General features: G+C 44.9%; 2 protein-coding genes across 6 annotated transcripts in view; one reads left to right on the forward strand and one right to left on the reverse strand.

Annotated features, from left to right (window-relative positions):
- Window positions 1-1,946, reverse strand: part of CA12 (carbonic anhydrase 12) — a 66,069-nt gene extending 64,123 nt beyond the window's left edge. For all 4 annotated transcript variants that reach the window (XM_023729699.1, XM_004374643.2, XM_023729700.1 and 1 more), the window contains exon 1: window positions 1,700-1,946. In XM_023729699.1, the coding sequence (XP_023585467.1) occupies window positions 1,700-1,784 (85 nt within the window). In that variant the 5' untranslated portion in view covers window positions 1,785-1,946. The remainder of the gene's footprint in view (window positions 1-1,699) is intronic.
- APH1B (aph-1 homolog B, gamma-secretase subunit) overlaps window positions 1-21,606 on the forward strand; it is a 126,727-nt gene extending 105,121 nt beyond the window's left edge. For both annotated transcript variants that reach the window (XR_002823766.1, XR_002823767.1), the window contains 3 exons: window positions 3,947-4,059; window positions 18,174-18,434; window positions 21,222-21,606. The gene's annotated coding sequence lies outside the window, so the exon portion shown is untranslated. The remainder of the gene's footprint in view (window positions 1-3,946; window positions 4,060-18,173; window positions 18,435-21,221) is intronic.
- The last annotated feature ends 2,447 nt before the right edge of the window (window positions 21,607-24,053 follow it).

The raw sequence follows: 24,053 nt of genomic DNA on the forward strand, positions 1-24,053 counted from the left end.
AGGGGAGGGAGAGGGAGGGCAGGGAAGGGAAGGCGGGAAAATTTGGCAGAAGAGAGAGAAAGGAGGAGGGGCCGCTCCCGGAGTGAGGCGGAGTAACAGGCTTTCGGGCACCGGGGCCAATGAATGGCCACTTCTCTCTTTTGTCCTGAGGCAGCTTGGAACTAAACGCGCGATTTCTAGTGAAACCACGGCCCCAGCCCGGTTCTCGCCGGAGAGGGGAATGGATACATTGCGAAGTCTGCAGTTTTAAAAATGACTTTCAACTTTTATGTAGCTCCTTTCTCCCACCTACATTCTGTTTCCCCTCAGCCAGTTGAGAGAAATAGTATCAGGCACATCACGCCAACTAGTGGATTAGAGTTTCATCATTTTAATTAAGAACAATCTCAAAGCCACTCACGCAGGCTCCTTGCTCCTCCCGCCCCTCACACGCGGGCACAGTGACCTCCCAGAGAGAAAGGAGGTTCAGAGCTTCTATGCTGCTGACGGGAACCGACTTCCTACCACCACTGCCCAACCGGGGAGAGTCCGTGTTCAGCCATTGTAGTCGCTTTTGATCCCTCTATAAATATTTCAGCCTAACCTGGGTCCAGGAATCAGTCCGCAAATGCTACAGCGTTGGAGCCCCCACAAAAGTCTTTACAATTTAGGGCAAACTCTGTCAAGGGCAAGACGCAGGATGGATTACACAGTAAGCAAGGTACGCTTAATTGTGCTTACTCACCAGTCTGTAGTGCACGATTTCATTCACTCAAGTGAAATTGTGCACTACCGATTAGTAAGTAAAGGCAGTTAAGCCCTCGCGTATCTTGCTTACTGGTTAATCACCAACCATTACTCAGGAAGTTTCCACAAAAGTCACCATCTACTCCCCCACCCCTGCCAAAAGTGCTTGCCCAGCTGTTGGAAAGACAGGCAAACGCTTGGCATACTTCTCTTGTTCCAGAAGGTTAACTAACCTGACCCTTGGCCGTTCACCGTAACTCCCTGCCCTGCCCTGCTCTGAGCACAGTTCAGGCCCATCCACACTCCACACCCTCCTCCCACCCAACTCAGCACCCTCAGCCTCCAGCCGTTGGGGTCAAGAGCACTAATTACACTCGGAAATAAGGGGGGGGGGCGAGCACACGTTCAGAGCAGTAGGGTCCTTCTGGAGGAAAACAATGATTAGGTAGGCCGCATCATCCCTCTGATTTGGAGGTAAAACTTAATGGTAAAAAGTCTCACCCCCAAAGAAAAGCACCCACCCTAGTCTGGGGTTCGGCGCTGGGGAGTCTGCAAACCGTTTCTGGAGATCACAGGTAGCAAAATGCCACGGTCAATTCTCTCTCAGATGCACGCGGATCTGGAGCGGAATACTGGAAACCCCAGTTCCCTCTCTCCTGTCTGGTCACCAAGTTTCCAGGCCACCCCTTCCTGAGCTGCGGGTGCTCAGAGAACACACGAATGAATTTTAACACCAAACCCGAACCACGCACCGTTAGAAAGACAGCCTGCTTCCCTCAACAGCACTGGGTCGTGCATTCCAAAGGAAGACGAAGCATCCTTTCTAAAAACGTGTGATTTGATCTTGTGCAAGTTCTGCCCTGCTCCCCAGTGAAGATTTTAATTAGTCTTTAAAGAGTCCCGCAGGAAATCTTTCTGTTCTGGCGTGGCTGAGCTCTCGGACTGTTAGCAAAGAAAGGGGCAAAAACTTTACCGTTCAGTGGGGCTGGGCTGGAAGGCTGTTCCTTTAAGATGACAAGCAGCAGGACAGCAGCCGCGTGCAGGCTGCGATGGGGCATCTTTGGCAAGCTCGGGGACTCGCTAGCGCCGGCTGCCCCGCGGCTACCGCTCTTTGTAACTCTGGGGTCGCGCAGCGCTCGGGGCGGCGGGGCGCGCACCTGGACCGCGTGCGCGCTGCCTGTCGCCGCGGCGAGCACGTCCTCCCTTCGGGCTCCTGGCTCCTGGCTCCCCGCCCCCCCGCCCCCCGCTGCTTTTATGGAGAGACTCAGCCCCAAACAAATGATGTCATCATGCGGGGCGGGGGGAGAACGCCCTGCCTACCCGAGGGCTGGTCCCCAGTTCTAAGGTGAATTGTAGCCACACTTCTAGCGCTCCGCGGCGCAGACCCCAGTTCGCGGGGAAAGCAGCCGGCAGGCTTGGGTGAGATCCGTTGCCTCTGCCCAATCGGGAGGAGAGCGCGGGGAGCCTCTAGGGATTTGCTTTCGTGGCCCCGGCCTTGGTCTGTCGCTACAGCTACTCAGTAGCCCCCCGGAGCACAATGCCATTTGGGCAACAGCCTCCTTCAGGTCTCCAGTCGAGTGCCTGCCTGGGCTGGGCACCGTTAGGAATTCAGTGGCTGCATTCGGATGCAGAATTTCGTTCGCTGCTCCCTGATTAGGTTCTTAGCTTGGAAATTTAGACACCAAGAAATCAGTTGAGAATAGGTGAATAGCAAGGAGTGGGGGTGGGGGGAAACACGTGCACAACTTTACTAAGCAAATAGGATTCGACCTAATAAATGACTAATAACAGATGGAGCCCTGGTGGCGCAGTGGTTAAGAGCTCAGCTGCTAACCAAAAGGTCAGCAGTTTGAATCCACCAGCCGCTCCTTGGAAACTCTATGGGGCAGTTCTGCTCTGTCCTATAGGGTCGCTATGAGTCAGAATTGACTCGACAGCAATGGGATTTTAATAACAGATAAGTAGACAAGGCTTATTCTAGTGAACAATAGAAGCCCATGCTCACTAGAAACCTGGGGGGAAGTGGGGGGTGCGGGGGATCCCTTCTCTGGGATGGCAGAAGGGGACTTACAGTCATTTATTGAACACCCGCCATGTGCCAGGCACTGTACTAGACATTCTGCGTCTTGCTCAGGTCTGCCTGAGTTCTGCTTCCAGTGCATATTATCGACACTGTTGCTCACCTCCGTCCTCTTTTCCCCACATCTTATACTTTAAATATGTGCATAGAGACATCTAGTCACACACACGAGGTTCTGATCCCCTTTGTATTTAGTCGATGTCCTGTTGTTAAATCAATGGTCTTATTGACTTGCTGCCCCTCCCTCTTAAGAAAAACAAAACTAAGTCATTGCCTTCACGTTGATTCCAACTCATAGCAACCCTATAGGACAGAGCAGAACTGCCCCATAGGGTTTCCAAGGAGCAGCTGGTGGATTTGAACTGCCAGCCTTTTGGTTAGCTGCCAAATGCTTAACCACTGTGCCACCAGGGCCCCAGTTGCTGCCTTAAAATCAAAAAACCAAACCCATTGCTGTCAATTCTGACTCATAGCAACTCTACAGGACAAAGTAGAACAGCCCCATAGGGTTTCCAAGGAGCAGCTGGTAGATTGAAACTGCCGACCTTATGAGCTCTTAACCACTGCACCACCAGGGCTCCGCTGCTGCCCCCAGTGCTCCCCTAATCTTCCTGCTGCTGTTACTGCCACTTGATATTCCCACCACCAATGTCCTTTGTGCTTCTGGTTTCCCTGGAGCCTCTGAGTGTCTGTGCTGTTCACTGTGCTAGGTTGTGTCCTTCCCACTTGGTAACCCCGCTCCCTACAGTATTGCTCAGACCGTGTGGTTGGCTGAAGGGTGCCCACCCTAGCCCTGGTATATGACCCCTGGTTTTGTGACTTGGCCCATCATGCCCTCTTTCTCTGGGCCACAGTGTCCAGACCATCCCTCATCTCTCCCAGGTCTGTCTGACCCCTCAGCCTAAGCGGACTCTTGGGCTAGCCTCAGCCTGCTGGTGAAGCCACTTGTCTGACTGCTGAGAGCCACCAGGAAGCAGATGCCACCAGCAAGTGTGTCGCTGCTCTGCCCCTGTCAGCTCAGCTATTGTTTGGGCTAATAAAGTGCCTTCCAGTGTTCTTAAGGAAATAGTTACAAAGCCAATCTTGTTACAAACACTTCCAGACCACAGTAGGCTTAAGGATGGCCTTTTCTGCCTGCAGCTCCTGATCCGGAGCCGTGAGCTCCAGAACAGTGTGCTTCCTAAGACGTTGGTGTCTCTGCTTTGTCATCTGGGGCAGGAAATGGAATGTGCAGGAAGAACAACAGAGCTTGGGTAAGAACCACCGTGAGTCTGCAGATGCAGAAGCTGAACCCACAGAGGTGCAATCACCTGCCCCGAATCTCACCACTAGTTGGAGGAAACTGGGCCGCTCACACTGTTACTCCCATTCTAGGGGTTTCCCCATTAAATCGGGCTAAACCTTAAGTTCAATTTCTCCTCAACCATGCACCTCTAAGTGTTCTCCAGGGACCCCCAGAGATGTGGAGGTAAAAAACAAAAACAAAAAAAAGGGAAGGGAGTGGATTTAATAGAACAGTAAGGTTAGATTTTGAACAGGGTTTGGTGGAGAGAAAGGAGAGAGTTGGAATGTTCCCTGCGTGTCTAGATCAAAGACCTGGCGAATTCCTAAACAACGGGTGGCAATTAAAAGGGAATTGAGAATATGAACTGAGACCCAGTTTCCCTAAGTGCTTGAGTGCTTTTCTTATTCTAAAGGGATCAGAGAAAACAAAAGCAAACAGAAAGGGATGGATTGACCAAACCTAAAAAGAACAGTGCTTAAGCTGGATGTCAAGAGGCCCCCAACAAACAGCACAAACCTACCCAGCTTCAGTTCCCGACTATGGGAACACTTCCCGGCCAGAGGCTTCCTGAGGTGTGTGTGAAATTAATGTGTGAAGACTTGCTTTGCCATCATCAGATGGAGCTGTTGCCAACCAATCAATTACCCATTACTCAATGGGTTTGGGTGGAATGTGGACCTTCTGCACTGGAAATGTTTCAGCTGGCCACCAAAAGGCACACCCAAGCAGAAGGCTCCAGGGAGCAGTGCCCCTCCAAAATGTTACATCTGAATAGGCATCAGGGCGAGCCTGGTGAGTCCAAGGGCAGAGAATGTGGAGGAGAGAATGCAGGATAGGTGTCGGGAGGTCTGGGTTGAAGTACCTGCCTCACCGCTTACTCACCGGATGACCTCAACAGACTCAGCCTCTCAGAACTTCAGTTTCCTCATCTGTAAAGTGGGGATGGTAATCCCGGCCTCTGGGCCATTAGCATAATCGTTTTATGGCTGGAATGAGATAAGGCAAGTGGAAACTTTTTGTTCATTCTTTCATTCATTTATTCATTTACCTTCTATGTGCCAGGCACTGTGCTAGGCATAGACCCTGCTCTTGGAGAGGGCATAAATAATCTCGTAAGTAACTGTGTGGTCACAGTTGCAGTAAGTACCATGGAAGGTCAACGTAGAACCGGAGGAGCCCACCCTCGGGGTGCTGGGGCTGTGAGGGAAGACATCAGGCCCCAGCAAAGACCTGTGTAAGGACTGGATTCCGTGATTTCATAAAACCTTTGGAATGCATAGCCAATACCAAGCCCTTCTTTCCCGAAGCTGGGATTATTTGGTGGAATTTGCCCTGGACATAAGCTAATCATTGGCCTTTCAGACGTGAGGGTTTGAGTATAGAGAATTTCATCTTTTAAGGTAAGAATTAACTCTTCAATAGTGTTACTCAGTTAGGAATGCACCATGAGGCTAAAGAAAGGACTGCTGGGAGGAGAACTAATATTTATTGAGCACCTGTGGTTTGCCTGGCACTATGCTTGGTGCTTCATCCTTACAATAACCTTGTGGGGAAAGTGTAACAATCACCATTTTACAGATGAGGAATCTGAGACTTGGAGAAGTTAAATCTTTGTCTTACCCAAGTTCATGAGGCTATTGAGAGGCAGAGAATGAATTCTCAACTCAGACAGTTCTCCATCACCCAGGCCCAGGCAGGCACTTTCCACTGCTGTCCTAACAAATGCCTCCAATGGGGCATTGTATTTCTGGATCCCTCTGAGATGTGCCTTCTCCTGTTTTCTAGATTCTGTGATTGCTTATTCGTTGATCAGAGGCACAGTGTGCCAGTTCTGGTAATCACATAACGCTCAGCACAGGGCATGGCTGTGCCCTTCTACCCGAGGGTTACTGAGGACTCTGCACTCTGACCAATGCATAGAGCACCTGCTGGAAGGGGAGATGAGGAACTTGAGACCACAGAGCTTTGATTCCACAGTTCGCCAGCAAAGGAGAAGGAGGATATGAGCCCAGCCACATAGTTGCTTGTTATATTAATGACCTCTGCTTTGACCAAGGAAAGGGGGTGGGGAGGGAAGCAGAGAGGGAGAGAGGGAGAGAGGGCCAAGTGGGAGAGAGAGGGAGAGGGAAGGAGGCAGAGAGGAAGGGAAGGAAGGAAGAAGGAAGGGAGGAAGGAAGGAAGGAGAGAAGGAGGAGGGGAAGGAAAAGCCCAAGTGATGTCCTTTAACTGGGTGGTGGTTGAATGAATCTCTAGGCCAAGACTTGCATGAACCCACTGGTCCTGTGCAAATGTCCAAGTCTTTGAAAATATTGTCAGTTTTGTAGCTTTATTCACATTCACTTCTTCACCTTCTGCATCTGTGGCTTGGAGTCATAAACCCTGTCTGCCCCTAGCTACTGTGCTCCGTTTCAGGCGGGATCAGTTGGAGGGCAGCGTGACTCTGAGGAAAGAACACTGGCCTCGAAGCTCTGCCATAACTACTTCTGGGACCTCATGCAAGTCTCTTGCCTGGTACATGCCTCAGCTTTTTGATCTGTAAATCGGAATAAGAAGGCCTAACTAACCCCACAGGATTGGGACTGTGGAAGAAGGCTATGTCTGTGAAAGTGCTTTGAAAAAAATTAAAGCTCTTGACATACATAAGATATTATTCCTAAGAGTGGGGCTTGAAACAAAACAAAGACAAGTGGTTTGCCTCAGCTTTGGTTTACTAATCTAAGAAAATGGAAACGGGATTTCTACAAGGAATGCTAAGTTTAACCCAGGCCCTGAGCTTGAGCCCAGTTTAGTATGTTTTACTGCTTTCCAGGTAAACTCTTCTGGAACCATGGCTAGCTGACACCAAGACCACTGAGGAGACGTAATTGCACCCTTTGTAGCAGCTTCAGGTTTCTCAAATCCATCTCTCCTTCCGCACCTGCCACATGGATCCACTGTCCTCTAACCGCAGGGCTTTGGTCCAGATCCTGCTCTTCTTGTTCTAATCTGAAGCACTGTCCTCTCTCACCCCTGGATTTTAGACCAAAGTGCAGTCCCAGACCACATTCCAGCAAGCTCAGAGGTGTCAGCCTCAAGTGAACAGTCTTAACAGCAAATCTGTCCATGGCCGCCCAGGGTTCGAGAGGAGAAATGGTAGAGGGAAGAGCTTGGGCATCGCAGGACCTGGGTGTGGGAACTCAACCCCACCACTTGCTCCCTGTGTGACCTTGGTCAACTCACTTAACCTCTTTGAATCTCAGTTTCCTCCTGGCTGAAGAGATGAGGGCCGTAGGGTAAGACCGCTGGAAACAACAGTAGGGAGAAATAAATATAATAAGGTAGGCATGTAAGGAGATTAGCACAGGGCAATAATAAACTCATTGCTGTTGAATCGATTCCAACTCATAGTGATCCTATAGGGCAGAGTAGAACTGCCTGTAGGGTTTCCAAGGCTGTAATCTTCACGGAAGCAGACTGCCACATCTTTCTCCCTCAGAGTGGCTGATGGGTTTGAACCGAAAACCTTTTGGTTGGCAGCCGAGCGCTTTAACACTGCGCCACCAGGGCTCCTTTGGCGATTGTAAGCACTGTGTAAATGGTAGCTCTCTACTGTACAGGAGTCTCAGCTGGCTAAAGGGGAGGGGCAATTTTGCCCCACAGGTTCCAACCCTGGTTTGAGCAACTCCACCAACTTCCATGAACCTTAGGGGAAGAATGAGTGAAGATTTCCAGATAACACTTTACCCCACGATTCCACACATTGATTCTCAGGGAATGCAGCTGTGGTCACAACAGATCAGTCTTCCTACTGAAGTAAAGATACTTCTAAAGCAGTAGCCTCAGGACCACTTTACCACAGGAAATACCTGATGAGTAGAATTTTGGATATGAGCTCAGAGGTGCCACATACCTTTGGAAAAGGCTGGTAATTTCCTCTTGCTTAGACATTCTGACTCTCCGCAATTGCAGGAATTTATGAGCTGCCCCCTCATTCCAGGTGCTTGCAGAGAAAACTGGCAAGCGATCCCCAGTTGCTTGCATTTCAGATGACACTCGTTGCCACTAGACAGAGGGTACTAGGAACGCGTAGTATGAGTCTTCTGCTCCTCAGCCAGCTGGGGTTTGGACACTGGGCTTGGCCAGCTTGTGTAAGCTTCAGTGCCTGACAGAGAGCTCAGTAAGCTGGTGCAGGTAACATCGCTGTCTTCATGTCATGGACAGGTGAAGGCCAGCGAGTTTCCCAACAGACCAGTCAAGCTACCTTTCTGGCCAGAGCAGCCCTGGCGGGTATCCAGCGTCCTCCCAAGCCCTGAGAAAAGGCTCAGGTGTATCTGGCGGCCTGCAGAGCAGGTAGGCAGCCAAGGCTTTATAGTTCTCTCATCCAAGGCAACACAGCTAGCAACCTAGGGCCACTTCTCTGAGGAGAGGAGGTGTGGTGTGCCCACTGAGAAGGGTAAAGAGGAAATCTTACCTACGGAGCTACCTTCTTTATGCCCACCCCACCCACTTTCTTGAAATAAGAGTTTGGGGCTCACTTTGCAGTGGAATAAATTATAACTGGATTACTTATGTCTGTGGACATTGGTCGCTAGGTGGCAGGATTCTTGCCTTCAGTGCAGGAAACCCAGTTTCGATTCCCAACCAATGCACCTCATGCACAGCCACCACCTGTCCGCCAGTAGAGGCTTAAGTGTTGCTATGATGCTGAACAGGTTTCAGCAGAGCTCCTGGACTAAACAGACAAGGAAGAAAGGCCGGGTGATCTACTTCCAAAAAATCAGTCAGTGAACTCCACAATGGTCCAGTTCACAACCAGTCATGGGTATGGGGTAGGACTGGCCAGCATTTTGTTCACTGTGCATGAAGTTGCTATGAGTTGGGGGTCTGAGTCGACAGCAGCTAACGACAATAACCTATGTCTGTGTCTCAGCTTTTTTAACACTGATCTGCAAAACTTGTTTTTAATATTATGTATCTCTGTTTTCTCCACTATACAGGATTTTGTGGGTGATAGAAATGATGGCAAAATACATTTAAAGTCCTTAAAGAATAATTATGTTCCAAGAATAGAAAATTAGAACCCCCAAAACTTGGGCTCTCTCTCTTCAAATTGTTTCCTTGGTGGGGAACAATGATAGGAACTGTGTGGCTTAACTCCAGTGAGAATTTGTAAAGTTCTTTTGAGACCTTTAGGAAGAACACCATACTCTGTAATTACAAAGTTTATTGATGTGTGTAACTATAGAGTTGTTTGTTCATTTCTAGTGGAGGCATCGGATATGTCTGTGGTAAGAAGGATCCCTGGGCTCATTTCACTTCTGAGGGAGGTGGGAATAACAAGTTAACACAAGCCCACTTCATAGGAAAGAAATCAATTCAGAGAGAGCGAATAAGAGAAATCCCATTCTAATAGGTCTTATATGACTGTCACCAAAAGGAAATGGGAAGAACTGGGGCAGAGGACAGGAACGGAAGGACAGCGCTAACTTGTAGCAACTGTCTAGGCAAAAGGCAAGTGAAGTGAGAGACCGATAACTCTGTGGTCCTCCCCACCGGGGATGAGCTGCGTGGCAATTTTGTGAAGATTTGACACAGAGAGTCTGATGCTGGACAAAGCACACCTGGCAGAGACTGGAAACAAACCTTTAAACGTTGAAGCAGAACAGGGAGACATCTCGGTCAGATGATTTTTGTGAACAAAGTTATTTAGAGGGAATTTGTAAAAGAAAAAAAAGTGTCCAATAATCCATCCTACCTGATACAACAACTCTTCATTCTTGGTTATTCCTTTCTTGTTCTTGTCCGTGTCAACAAAAATATTTACCTAGTAGATATACCATATTTGGTACACCTCTTTTTTTCCCTCACTAACATTGGATCATAAGTATTTTTCCATATTTTTACATAGTCTTAATAATGTTAACATTGACAAAAATCCTAAGCCATGTCTCAAGAAGTCATGAAGCCTGGGAAAACCAGCAATTTAAAAAAGGGAGTCAAGTTTCTTGAGTGACTTCCTCAAGAAGTTTGGGAACACTCCTGGAAGAGCAGTGAAGATACACTTAGAAAGATCCAGATACATACAACAGTAGGTAGATTGTCGGTAAAGTCATTGGCCTGATGGCTTCGAGGATAAGGCAGTGAGTGCACAGGTAGTGATGGTTATGTGGGAAGTGAGCCCTAGAAGATGGTTACAGGTCCGCAGCCAAAGAGCAGAGGAAGCTACGGTGCATGTCAAATGAGTCTTTGTTCTAAAGTCACGTGCTGAACAGAATTTCATCAATAAGCCCTTTCAAGGAGCTTCTGAGCCTCACCCACCACCCATCTGTGAGTTTGTCCTACTGTGGTGGCTTGCGTGTTGCTATGATGCTGGAAGCTATGCCGCCAGTATTTCAAATACCAGCAGGGTCACCCATAGTGGACAGGTTTCAGTGGAGCTTCCAGAGTAAGATGAACTAGAGAGAAAGTTCTGGTGATCTACTTCAGAAAATTAGCCAGTGAAAATCCTGTGGATCACAATAGAGTATTGTCCCATACAGTGCTGGGAGTTGAGCCCCCTAGGATGGAAGGCATCGATATACTCAAGCATGCCGGCGATCATGAAGGTGGCGCGGATCGGGTCACTGTTTCATTCTGTTGTACGTGGGCTTGCCGTGAGTTGGAGCCACCTCCATGGCAACTAACAACAACTGAGCCTCACAGCTCCAAAAGGAGCTCAAGAGGCATGACCGAGAACCGACGACATTCTATTGAAGAAAAGGTTGGGGAAGTCATTGGAGCCAGACATCCACCAGGGAGTTTTAATTCCTTGTCCCACTTCCAGGCAATTGCCAACCATCCTCCCACCCATCCCCTGCTTCTCCGTTCATTCTCTTCTCACTATTTCATCTACTCCTCGCTCTTTAACATTCTCCATCCTTCAGCCTGAAGAATTAATGGGTCATGGTCTTCCAGTTTCATACCGTAAGTACTGTGCCTGGGAACCTAAGCCTGAGGCCAGAGAAGGAATTAACTCAGACCTCATGGAGGGATTAGCTAGAGCCCAAAAGCCAAATGCGCTGCCGTCAATTCCAACTCATGGTGACCCAATAGGAGAGAGTAGAACTGTCCCATATGGCTTCCAAGGCTGTAAACCACTGCACCACCAGGCTTCCTTTTAGCCTGAGCAGTAGAAGGTAAACTATAGAGATAGTGCGTCGGAAAACACGGTGACATGTTTTTACTTGTTACGCTTCTGTATTGTTTGGATTTTTTAAAACAATGAAAATGTTCCAAATGAGAACAATCATAAATTAAAAAATTTTTAAGGCAGCAAGTGTTCTTCTTTTTTAAAAGAAGTGATAGACTGCATTAGGAGAGGAAGGCCATCAATAGTGCCAACGAAAGAGCAGAAAGATCACAATGTGCGCGTGCAAAGGTCTTTGACAATAGGTGGTCCTTAGAGCCTCAGAGAAATCTGTTTCTGCAAAATAGAAAGAATAGAAACTAGAGCAAGCCGTGATAAGAGATGCATCCTCTAAAAACTTCAGCTCAGAGGACGAGGAGAGCAGGCAAGAGCAGAAGGAGTCCCTAAGGTTTGGAAAACTTTAGGCAAATAGAATAAGAAGAGCTGCCATTTCTGAAGCCAGGAGGAAATGTTCCACATGGAGAACTAGAAAACAGAGAATGAGAGGAGTAAGGAGACAGTGGGTGGCGCAAATGGTTAAGCACTGGGCTACTAACCCAAAGGTTGGTTCAAACCCACCCAGAGGTGCCTTGGAAGTAAGGCCTGGCAATCTGTTTCCAAAAGGTCACAGCCTTGAAAACCCTATGGAGCAGTTCTACTCTGTCCACGTGGGGTTGCCATGAGTTGGAATCAACTCGATGGCAACTGACAACAACTATGAGGAGAGACTGGTTAGGGGGCACTGGAGAGAAAATGGTTTGAATTTTTAAAGACTTTTTATTATAGACAACTTGCGAACACATACAGAAGTAAAGCGTATGGTGCAATGAATCCTTACGCATCCATTACCCAGTTCAGTAATGACCAACTCGTGGCCGACCTTGTTTATCTGCACTCCTCCAAACTCATGACCCCTCCCCCTAATTATTTTGAAGCAAATTCAAGACATCTTGTTGTTACAGTCGTTCTCAAACTTCAGCGTGCAGAATCATCTGCAGGGTTTGTTAAAACACAGATTACTGAGCTCCACCCCTAGTCTCTCTGATTCGGTAGAACTGGGGTGGGACCAAGACTCTGCTTTTCTCCTAAGTTCTCGGGCGGTATCGATGCTCGTGAGGTGCGGAGCACACTTTCAGAATCACTGTATTATTTCATCTGCACATATTTCAGTACATACCTCTAAGGAGAAGGACACCCCTATTGAAACATAATCACAATGTTGCCACAATGCGTAAAGAGCAATAATAATTCCTTAATAGCGTGTTTTCCCAACTGGATCCAAACAAGGTCCATACATTGCAGTTGGTTAATGTGGCTCTTTAGACCCTTTTACTCATCTCCGGGGAGAGTGTGAATGAGTCGCATGAGAAATAGCCTGTAGTATGAAGTCCCTGGGTGGTGCAAATGGTTAACGCGCTTGGCTGCTAGCCACAAGGTGGGAGGTTTCCAAGTCCATCCAGCAAAAAATCAGCCATTGAAAGCTCTACAAAACACAGTTTTACTCTGACACATGGGGTTGCCATGAGTCTGAGTCAACTCGACAGCAACTGGTAACCCATTAGCAATAACTCCCCATTCCCCCGCCCCAATCTCGGGAAACCACTAGTGAACTTTTATCTCTATACATTTGTCTGTTCTAGATCTTTTAAATAAATGGGATCATGCAATATTTTGTGTCTGACTTATTTCACTCAGCATGATGTTCGCAAGGTTCATCCAGGACATACCACGTGTCAGAATTTCATTTCTCCTTATGGCCGAATAATTTACATTGTGTGGATATGCCACATTTTGTTTCTCCAGTCATCTGTTGATGGCCACTTGGGTTGCTCCCACCTTTTGGCTGTTGTGAATAGTGCTGCAGTGAACACTGGTGTTCAGGTATCTGTTTGAGTCTCTGCTTTCAATCGTTTTGGGTATCTACCTAGGAGGGGAATTGCTTTCAGTCCTTTTGGGTTTATACCTAGGAGTGGAGTTGCTGGGTCAGATGCTATTTCTATGTTTAACTTTTTTGAGTAACTGCCAGAATGTTGTCCACAGCGGCTGTACCATTTTACATTTCCAACGTGGCAGATTCGTCATCAACCGTCTTTTTCATTTTGATTTTCGTTGCCTCTGCTCTATTTCTGACCACCATTGACTCCCACCTGCACCACCCTACCTGATCACCTCTTCACTGGCCCCTCCCACCCTGGCCTCTCATTCTTCGTCCACCCTGCCAGAGTGACCCACTTTCTCTGTGTCCCCCTCCCTTCCTTTCAGCCTTCTTCCCTCCCTCGTATCCTCGCCCTCTCTGACTTCAGGTGCAGGAAGTGGGGTTTACAGCTCACTTGTCGTCAGTCTGTAGAAGTTGCTACTCTGGCTTTATTTTATTTTGTCTTTCTTCATCCCTGATACTCACTTCCATTCTTCTCCCTCCCAGAGACCATCACTCTCGTATTTTTGTTGTGTTCTTGGATATGTGTGTAAATTTATAAACTATACTCTATAATTTTGTATGGTTTTTTTCTGCACGTATGTGTATTGCGCTTTAGATGAAGGTTTATAGAGCAAATCAGTTTCTCATTGAACAGTTAATACAGAAATTGTTTTGTGACATTGACTGCCCACCCCGCGATGTACCAACACTCTCGCCTTCTCCACCCCGGGTTCTCTGTTTCCATTCATCCAGTTTTCCTGTCCCTTCCTGCCTTCTCATCTTTGCTTTTGGGCTGGTGTGCACATTAGTCTCGTACACATGATTGAACTATGAAGCCCATTCCTCACACGTGTCATTGTTGGCTCTATAGACCTGTCTAATCTTTGGCTGAAGGGTGAACCTCAGGAGTGACTTCAGTACTGAATTAAAAGGGTGTCCAGGGCCATACTCTTGGGGTTTCTCCAGTCTCTGTCAGACCAGCAAACCTGGTCTTTTTGTGTGTGTGTGTGAATTTGAATTTTGTTCTATGTTTTTCTCCCGCTCTGTCCAGGACTGTCTATTGTGATCCCTGCCAGAGCAGTCAGTGGTGGTAACCAGGCATCATCTAGTTGTTCTGGGCTCAGTCTGGCAGAGGTTGTGGTAGTTGTCGTCCAATGGTTTTTGTTTTTAAGTGACATAAATGATATTGTGGTACATGACTAATTTCGCTCTTGCTTTTTGTACTCAATGGTCCATTTTTAAGATCGATTCTCATCCCTGTGTGTATGTCTAGTTCACTGCTTCTAACCACTGCGTAGTATTGCAGAGTGTACACCTCCACATTTACTTGTCCATTCCCCTAGCAAATGCCCGAATTCCTTGCTACCAGGAGGTGAACGTCTTTGTACATAATCCTTTAGGACTTATGCAAGAGTTTCTCTGGAGCATATGCCTAGGAGTGGAATTGCTGACTCATAAGAGCTATGCACATGTAATTTTACAAGTATTGCTAGGTCAGGCCGGAGAATAGCTCTACCAGTTTACTTTCCCACCAGAAGAACATAGGGCTTGTTTCCCTACAACCTTGCAGAGCTTGACATTATCCAACCTCTTAATATTTTGTCAATCTCATGGGTAAAAAAGAGGTATCTCACTATTGTTTTAATTTTCATTTATCTAGTAACATGAGGTTGCCATGAGTCAGATTCTACTCAATGGGAGCTAACAACAACAACAACATCTAATAACTAATGAGGTTGAGCGTATCATCAATATTTACAAGCCCTTCAGGTTCCCACGTGGGAGTTGCATGTTCCTATCCTTTGTTCATTTTCTGTTAGGTTCTCTGTCTTTTTCTGATTGATTTGTAAGACTTTCGTATATATTCTAGGTAATACTCTCTTGCTGGTTTTAGAAGTCACAAATATCTTTTTCTCAGTGAAGAAATCATTAATTTTGACAGTCAAATCCACCAATTTTTTTTGGACTATGGTTGTACTTTTTGGATCTTGTTTTTAGAAAAATTTCTTCTGCATCTTGAAAGTCATAAATATATCCCCCTATATATATTTCTATTTATTTGCTTTGAGGGTTTGCCTTTCTCATTTATATCTTTAATCCAACTGGATTCACCTTTGTTTCTGGTGTGAGATAGCGATCCAACTTAATTTTTCTCCACTATGGTGAACCAGGTTTCCCTACACTGTCTACTAAGCAGCCCATTCTTTCCTCATTGATTTGTGGTGCCTTTTTTTCTACATATGGGGGACACGCACACAAACACTCACATGTACATTTCCGAGTACTATGTTCTGACCTTTGGTCTATTTACATGTTTCTGTACCCATTTCATAGTGTTTTATTACTATTGCATTGCAGTATACTAGGGCAACTCCTTCCTCTTTGTTCTTTTTCAAAATTGACACAATTGCTTACGAACTTTTTTTTTCTTTCATATAAACTTTTGAATAAATTTTTTTAATCTCTTAATAAATGTTGGGATTGTATTAAAATTGCATATTGAACTGGAGATTAATTTTGGGAGAATTGTTATCTTTACATGTTAAATAGTCTTGTTCATGAAAATGGCTTATCTCTTTGCTTATTCAAGCCTTATTTTTTGTCCTTTAATACAGCTTTACGTTTTTCTCCAAAATTTCATTTTGATGTTTTTGGGGGTTAAGTCAGTTTTTAGGTACTTTATAGTTTTGTCGATATTGTGAAAGGTATCTTATTTTCTACTGTATTTTCTAGTTAATTATTACTGATGTAGAAGAATGCTACTGACTTTTGTAAGTACATCTTGTTCCTGATATCCTTGCTGAACATGAATATTAGCTCCAGAAAGTTTTTCTATTAATTCTCTGAAATTTTTCTATGTGGATAATCAGGTCACCTGTAAATAATTACAGTCTTGACACTTGCTTTCAAATTCTTGTACCTCTTATTTCTTTTTCTTGTCTTATCACATTGGCTAGAATCACCAGCACTATGCTGAGTAGTAGCAGTTTCTGTTCTCAAAGGGAGTGTGGATGTATCTGTACCTGCTATTACCTCCTACCCCTAGAAGTTAAGCCTGGCCTGCTGTACCTATAAGCTCCATCTCCAGCTGGTGCAGGACTGGTGATTCTGTTTTCTGTCTTACAGTGGAGTTGGGTAGACCATGATCAGCCCAGAGAAATATAGGGGAGAAAAAGAGTCCAAGAAAAAAGCTTCACCTCCCCCACACCTATGTCTCCATATGTGGCTCTTTTCTTTCTTCCCATCTATACGGCAGTTACATATACACATAACCTAGGACCTAACTATTTGCTGTTCCTCCAGAGGCTTCTTGTAGTTATTATATTACATTCTCATTTCTGAGGCATCCCCAGAGTGGGGCTGAAGGAGGTGACCAGTCCATCTTGTTGGGTTGCAATTTTGTTAGGATCCAGAAACCTGAGTGGCTTTTCTGAAATAGTTACAATCATGAGAATTCGCTAATCAAAGGTCTTTGAAGGTCTTCATTGCAAGGTCTTTGGTATAGTTTTCAAAGAATTTGACAAGCTGGCATCACCTCCCTTTCTACTTCCCACAACACATCCCACACTCAAACATCTTGGGTGATCTCCTTTTCCTGAACATGCCCATACTTTAAACCTCTGTCTGTTTACCAAACTGTTCCCTCTGGATGGAATTTTCTCCCCACTTCTCCATGTTGAGAAATTCTACTCATTCTTCAAGACTCAGAACAATGGTCATTCTTCAAGACTCAGAACAATGGTGATTATTCTTGATAAGTCTTCTGTAGTTCATCCCAAAGCCCATATCACTTTCTCCTTAGTGCTCCCCAGAGCTCTTATCTGTCTGATATGCCTTATGTTTTGTTGTTAATTATCTGACTGCTGTATTAGATGGGAGGGAAGGTACTGTGTTTTATTCATACTTTTATCTCTGGTGCAGTTCTTAACACGTCATAGATGCTCAATAAATTTTTATTTGTCAAGTCAAATTGAATGATACAGATCATGAATTGTGGAGAAGTCATCAGTAAGGATGAACAATGGTCTTGCCTAATCTTGATTCCAGTACAGCTTTGCTTGAATTTACAGAGATGTTATCTTCAGTAATACTCAGCAACATGCAAATGGGAGTGAGAACAGATATTATAAACTCCATTCTCTTTACTGATAAGTCCTGTGAGCACTATTGTGGCTGTCGTTAGGTGCCATCGAATCAGTTCCGACCCATAGCGACCCTGTGTACAACAGAAGGAAATGCTGCCGGGTCCTGTGCCATCCTCACAATCGCTGCTATGCTTGAGTCCATCATTGCAGCCATTGTGTCAATCCATGTCATTGAGGGTCTTCCTCTCTTTCGCCAACCCTCTACTTTACCAAGCAGGGTACTATATAGTAACAGATATTTGACTTGCACAACACAGAGCAATTATTTAGATAAAATACACCTGCAAAGTCTAGCTTTTAGGCGACAGCTGGGGAAGTCAGCACATGGCCAGCCATCTCTGAGTTTCTGCTCCTAAATAATCCTCCTAATTATACCCTTAGGTAGTGGTGTTCTTACACATGGCCTGTGAAGATAGACCTGTTTGCAGGTGAAAATTATGAAGACAAATGGACATTTCATTTGAAATTATCTTTACTTTTGATAGGAATTTTCACTAATTGACCCACAGGTAGATTAACCATATTGTGAAAGAGGCATGAAAAAGATAGATGAATAAACTGAAATAAAATATGTATTAATAATTATATTACTATAAATTTTATTTGCATTATTTATAAATACATAATATACTATATGTATTGTGTATATAGTCAACATAAATATACGATATCGTGCCTTTCTTTTGAGTACTATGCAGCAGTTTCTTCTGTGTGTTTATGCTGTCTGTATCCCTGGGTATTGGGTAAAGAAGGTATTATTATCCTTTTGAGAAAAACTGAGATAAGGATAAATTAAACTAATTCTCTTCTGTAGATGGTTGCAGCAACGACTCTCAATTTGTTCACACCTTCTTGTGTCTCCATTCTTGTAACAGCTGTCACACTGATTCCAGGCTTGGCTGTGTAGACTGCTTTGGGACAATGGAACAAAAGCAAATGTGACCCAGCAGAGACTTGAAAGGTGCCTGCATGTTGGCACTTGCCCTCTCTGGTTGCTGTTTGGTACCCTGAGGCCACCATGGTGAGACCACTGTGTGAAGCCTGGGATAGCCTGTTGGAGGATGAGAGATCACGTGGAGCAGAAACAAGCCATCCCAGCTGAGCCCCCTGAGACTAGCCAGCCTGTCCATTTCCAGGTCTGTGAGTGAGGCCATCAACCTTGGCTGAGCTACCCGCAGACCTCAGAGATCCACCAGCCAGCTAGATCAGAACAGCTGACCAAACAACTCAGTCATGAGAAAAAAAAAAAAAAAATGTCTGTTGTTTTAAGCCACTAACTTTTGGGGGTGGTTTCTTATGTAGCAAAACCTGATAAATTCCCTCACGAAAGCCTATTCAAGCTAGAATCTAGCTGTCCTGGTCACCAGGCTCATGTTCAATTGCTGCTCATCTTCTATTCAGAGGTCGGGTTAAGATGTGCAAATTTTAAGATCTTAGGTGTGACCAAGCCTCATCTTGAATTCCTCAAAGGCAAAGGCCATTACTTGGTATTTCTAGCTGACTTAGTACATTGCTTTATTCATAGACTATTCTCAGTGAGGAGTATTACTTCTCTGAAAAGGAATTAAACTTCTTATGAAAACTTCTTCTTGCGAAGGTGGAAGGGAAAGCTGTATGTGATGTGTATAACTTTCAAAATTTACATAAGACACAGGCATTTCTAGTTACAAAGGAGGGTTTGGAGCTAGCTACCTTTCCTAAAGAACAGAGAGAAAAGAAAAAGCAAGGACCATGTGTTACTCATTCTTCTGCCCCCGTGGCCCAGGGTCGTGTAGGGTCCTTGGGCTACACAACTCCAGGGAGCACCACCCACATTATCTATGTGAACAATGCCCCTTTGGAATTGTGTGCAGTGTACGGCTTGTACAGATGTACAGGGGATCCCTGTCCAGCACACACTAGATGTTTAATGAATGAATGAGTATGCACACACAATTCATGTTCGTGGCATTTAGTAGTTTTAACTGGAAAGAAAATAAAGTAGGAATGAGTGTCCCTGCTGGGTAGACTCCTAGAGCACAAACCACTTTGTTTTGGGTGTGGCCAAGGGAGAAAACAGCAAAATAAATGGTGTACATTAGATCTAGACTCAAAAAGAAACTTTCACCAAATTCCGCAGGTTAAAAAAAACAAAAACAGAACAAAACAAACAAACAAACAAAACCTCATTTTGGTTAATAGTGACACCTAGTGGCATATCAAAACTGGGTTTTCCTTGAAGTAAACTAGTTGTTTTATTTCACGTGGAGTTATTTTATGAGTTAGGGTGGAGGAGTCCTTGGGCTCATCAACCCCGGTCCCCTGCACAGATGAGGTAATTAAGGGCCTAAGAGCTCCCAAGGTGAGCAGGAGGGGTGCCGCTCCAGAAGGGAGCCATCGCCCCGAGGCTGCTCCCTGTGCTGCCGCAAAGGCCCGCAGAATAAGTGCCAGCCAGTGGTCTGAGTCTGCAAAGTACAGCCAGTGACACCAGGGTCACTCACTGTCACTTAAGAGGATCATTCTTAGCTTTGGGATTTGCGTCTTCCTCTATTCCCGTCCCCTTCTCTCGCTTCTTCTACTTGTCCGTGTAGTTTATTCCCTCCCCTTTTTCCTTCTCCTTTGACAAAGCCCGACTTCTCTTTCTTCCCTTTTCCTCTCTCCTTCCCTTCCTTCTTTCCTCTTCTGCTTTGACTTTCCCTTCATTTATTCTGCCCCCCACCCCGCACCGCTCCTTGCTGCCTGTCCCCCTCTCTCCACGCTCCTTGCTGCCTCCCAGTGATGGCACAAACCCCAAGAGCTACACTGTCCTCTATGGTAGCCACTACCCCGTGTGGCTATTCACATGAAAATGAGTTAAGATTAAAATTTAAGATTCAGTCCCACTAGCCGCATTTCAAGTGTTCAGCAGCCCCATGGGGCTAATGGCTACCATACTGGACAGCGCAGAACATGGTCATTTCCATCATCACAGAAAATCCTACTGGAAGGCGCTGGTCTAAAGCTCTGTTTACCCACCTCTCCAGCCTCCCATCTTTTCCTTCCCAACACCTCTTCCCTAAGTGGTAGTTCTTGAGGCAATTGGCTTTCTCCTCCTCCCCCTCCCTCCCTGCTCTCTCCAGTTTATTGAGTGGCTTTCTGTTTTCTGTATATTATTATGCAAACCTGTTAAGGTGACCTTGACACAGTGGACACACAAATATATAATCATACTGGACAGTTTATTTGGGACAGTCAATGATTCACAGCATTTTGTTTTCCATGCATTGGAACACATCAAAATATTTTTAAACACAACACATCATTTAAAACAATTATACCTCAGACTTTTTTTTTTTCTCTCTCTCTCTTTGTATTCCACGGGTTTCTACCTTTTTACCTTGTCTTAAGTTAAAGTGGCTCTAAAATTAAACAGTACATCTTTTTATAAAAAAAAAAAGCCTGAACATATTCATTTTATGCATAGAATAGCTCTGAAATGACACATATGGACTGGTAACAGATTAGTGTTTGGCTGGGATGGAAGAGACACTTACTTTTTTATTGACTACCTTTTTATAGTATTTGAATTTTTACCAGATTTATATATGTGTGTGTCTGTGTATGCTTATTGCTATATATAGGATATATGTAAATTTATATATATATATATATACATACACATATACTATATATGAAATATATGTTTATACATACACACACATATATACACTATATAAGTTTATATATACACATATACATATATACACATACACACACACACAGTTGTTTTTGTCATTGCCGTTGAGTCAATTCCAACTCATAAGACTCCATGTGACAGAGTAAAACCGTCCCATAGGGTTTCCTTGGCTGTAATCTTTATGGGGTACACTGAGTCACCTCTTTTCAGCAAGGGATGAGGAATAAGATGAATTACCATTTCTCTTCATTTTCCTTGGCTCTCCCAGGGTAGCCATGACTTCCTTTCTGCCTTGGTACAACTGGATTTTCAAGGAAGAAACCAAGATGGAGCCTGAGATCTTGCCTGACTTTAAAACTGGTTTCAACCCAAAGACACTTCAAATCTTAGATTTATGTAGCATTTACAGTAAAGACTTGTGTTTCCTTTAAAAGGAATTTGGGGACCAGGATAGAACCATCATACCTACAAGATCAGTAATAGTTATACTGCCAATTCGAGAGAAGGGGAAACTGAGGCAGGGCACAGTACATTTGGTGTGAGTTGGGATTCACAGTCAGCAGTCTTGACTTCCCATAAGGCCACCTGGCATCAAAACCATATAATCATATGCCCAGACTGAACTGTAGCATCTCTGTGTAGATTCATCTAAATAAAGCACTGCCTGGACTGTGCCACCCAGGAGGGTTGGTTTGTGGTTCATTCTAACTGTGGACTTCTATGGTGCCAGCCTGGCCTTGGGCGGGAATCCTGGTCCTCCTAGAAGAACCAAAGGTTTATGCTTAGGCTCCTTGGGACATGCAGGAGTCAGTTTCTAATGAAAGGCTCCCTGGTGCTCTGTGTTGGAAAGGCAAATAGCAGCCCATCCCTCAGCAGAGGACCAGCCACTGTCCTTAACCCCAGGGCAGATTGGTCATGGGAGATGGAGAGCTTAAGATCATCAAAGTTGCAAGGGCCTTTAAAATGCTCCTGGTCCACCCAGGAGGGAAAAGTGACCCACGTGGTCCACCTAGAGGGAAAGTGAGGCCCAAGGAGGTCAAGGAGTTAAATGACCTTCCTAAGATTATGTAAGGGGCTTGTAGTGCTGGAATCTCCTGTCAGGCTTCACAGCCCAGTCAGTGCTGTTTCCCGTACATCATCCCAGCAGCCCTGAAGACCCCTGTGCAAAAACTCTTCCTCTAGTCTCATTGAAACGTACAAAACTCTCACAGTGCTCATTTATTAAGATTGAAATACCAAGGATTTATCAGTGTGCGTTTTCAGGTCAGATTTTTAAAGTTATATCTGTGTTAATACAGTAACTACTAGCCACATATGACTATCGAGTGCTTGAAATGTGGTAGTCTGAATTAACATGTGCTGTAACTGTAAAATACACATCATATTTTGAAGAATTGGTATGAAAGAAAATAAACTGTCCATTCATAATTTTTATACTGATTACATGTTGAAATCATGATATTTTAGATATATTGGGTTAAATAAAAAATATTTTAAAATTTGTTTCCTTTTACTTTTTTAAATGTGACTACTAGAACATTTTAAATTACATATGTGGTTCACATTACATTTTTATTGTATAGCGCTGAGCTACACAATATACACCCTTCTGCTTTACAATAATCAAAGGCATCATTACAATAGAATCACCTCGTGTATACACATTTAACATATTTGCGTTGGAGAGAGGAAGAATGAGAGGAAAAAAACAATGTAAGTAGGGCAGGTGATTGTGTCTGCCCTGGATTGAGTGTGAAATGGTACTTACTGATTCTGTTGCCCCTTTGGGTGGTCCCAATTCCTGTGCTTGACTCTCATAGAGTGGGCATCTCACTTTTCCAAGAGTAGAGTCCAGTATTTTTCCACCTGCACCAACATGGATTGTCCAAGCATGGACCAGTAGTGTAAAATTTGCCTCCAGAAATGGAGGGTGCCAAGAGACTGAAGAATGAGGCAGGCAACTCCAGGGTGGCAGCAAAGGAGCTTATCAGGGAGACTTACATACCGAGGCAAGTCCCGGGTAGGAGCAAGACCAAAGCAAATTGCCGTGCCCTCAGTGGGAAGGCATAGGTTTTATAGTGGCAATGGACAATAGTGGCTACATGCCAGGGACTTACGTAAGGATGACTTAGAAAATTGTAGTGAACTAGTGGACCACATGAGGGCACCTATGTTTGGCCTCACAAAGCCTATTTCCCCTTCAGTCCACCCCTTGAGGCCAGCTCTTAAAATCTGGCACATTCCCCTTCTTGTGCTGCAGTATGAGAGATCTCATTCCCTCCCTGCCAGGAACAGCTATAGGAGATCTGACCAGGTGCCGTATGGTGCCTGCACATGTGCAAGAGATAAAGTTACTGTGTGCTCAGAACAGGGGGAAGGTTTCTCTGATCAGGAGAAGGAACTGAGAGAGAGAGAAGGTGACCCAATTCCCAGCCTCCCTATCAGAGAATGCTCTGGGCCCAAGGCCTTTACTTAGGCAGCCTGGGTGGGAGGTGTAGAGGCAGATTATTCCTCTAACACGGATAAACCCAAAAAAACTGACATTGAACAAAGAAACCAAGTTGTGGAAAAATACATACAGATGATTCGCTTTACATAAAATTGTAAAACCACAAAGCTATATATTAAATATAGACATGCATGGAAATGATAGATACCAATTAGGGACAGTGGCTTCTTCTTAGGGGTAAGGGAGAAGAGTGTGATTAGGGAGGGGCTCTAATTGTATCTATAATATTCTTTGCTTAGGTACTTGGTGGTATGCAGTTGTTTGATATATTATTTTCCGTCCTTTGTATATGCCTGAAATCTTTCATAGTCAAAGTGTTCAGGATGCATACTTTTCACACAGTGGTGTCCAGAAACCTGTGTCAACAACTTCATCTGGAAAGCAACTGCAGAAGCAGTGCTGTGTGCCAAGGCTAAAGGAATACCTGCTGTGTTGGAGGTATTCAGAGGTGAGATGTCCATCTTCAACTTAATTCCTCCATAAGTGATGTTCCGGGGTAATTTTTTTTTTTAATTGTACTTCAGGTGAAGGCTTACAGAACAAATAGTTTCTCATGAAACAGTGGTACACATATTGTTTTATGACATTGGT

This window comes from Trichechus manatus, unplaced genomic scaffold, assembly GCF_000243295.1.
Source record: "Trichechus manatus latirostris isolate Lorelei unplaced genomic scaffold, TriManLat1.0 scaffold00030, whole genome shotgun sequence".
NCBI classification, from domain to species: Eukaryota; Metazoa; Chordata; class Mammalia; order Sirenia; family Trichechidae; genus Trichechus; species Trichechus manatus.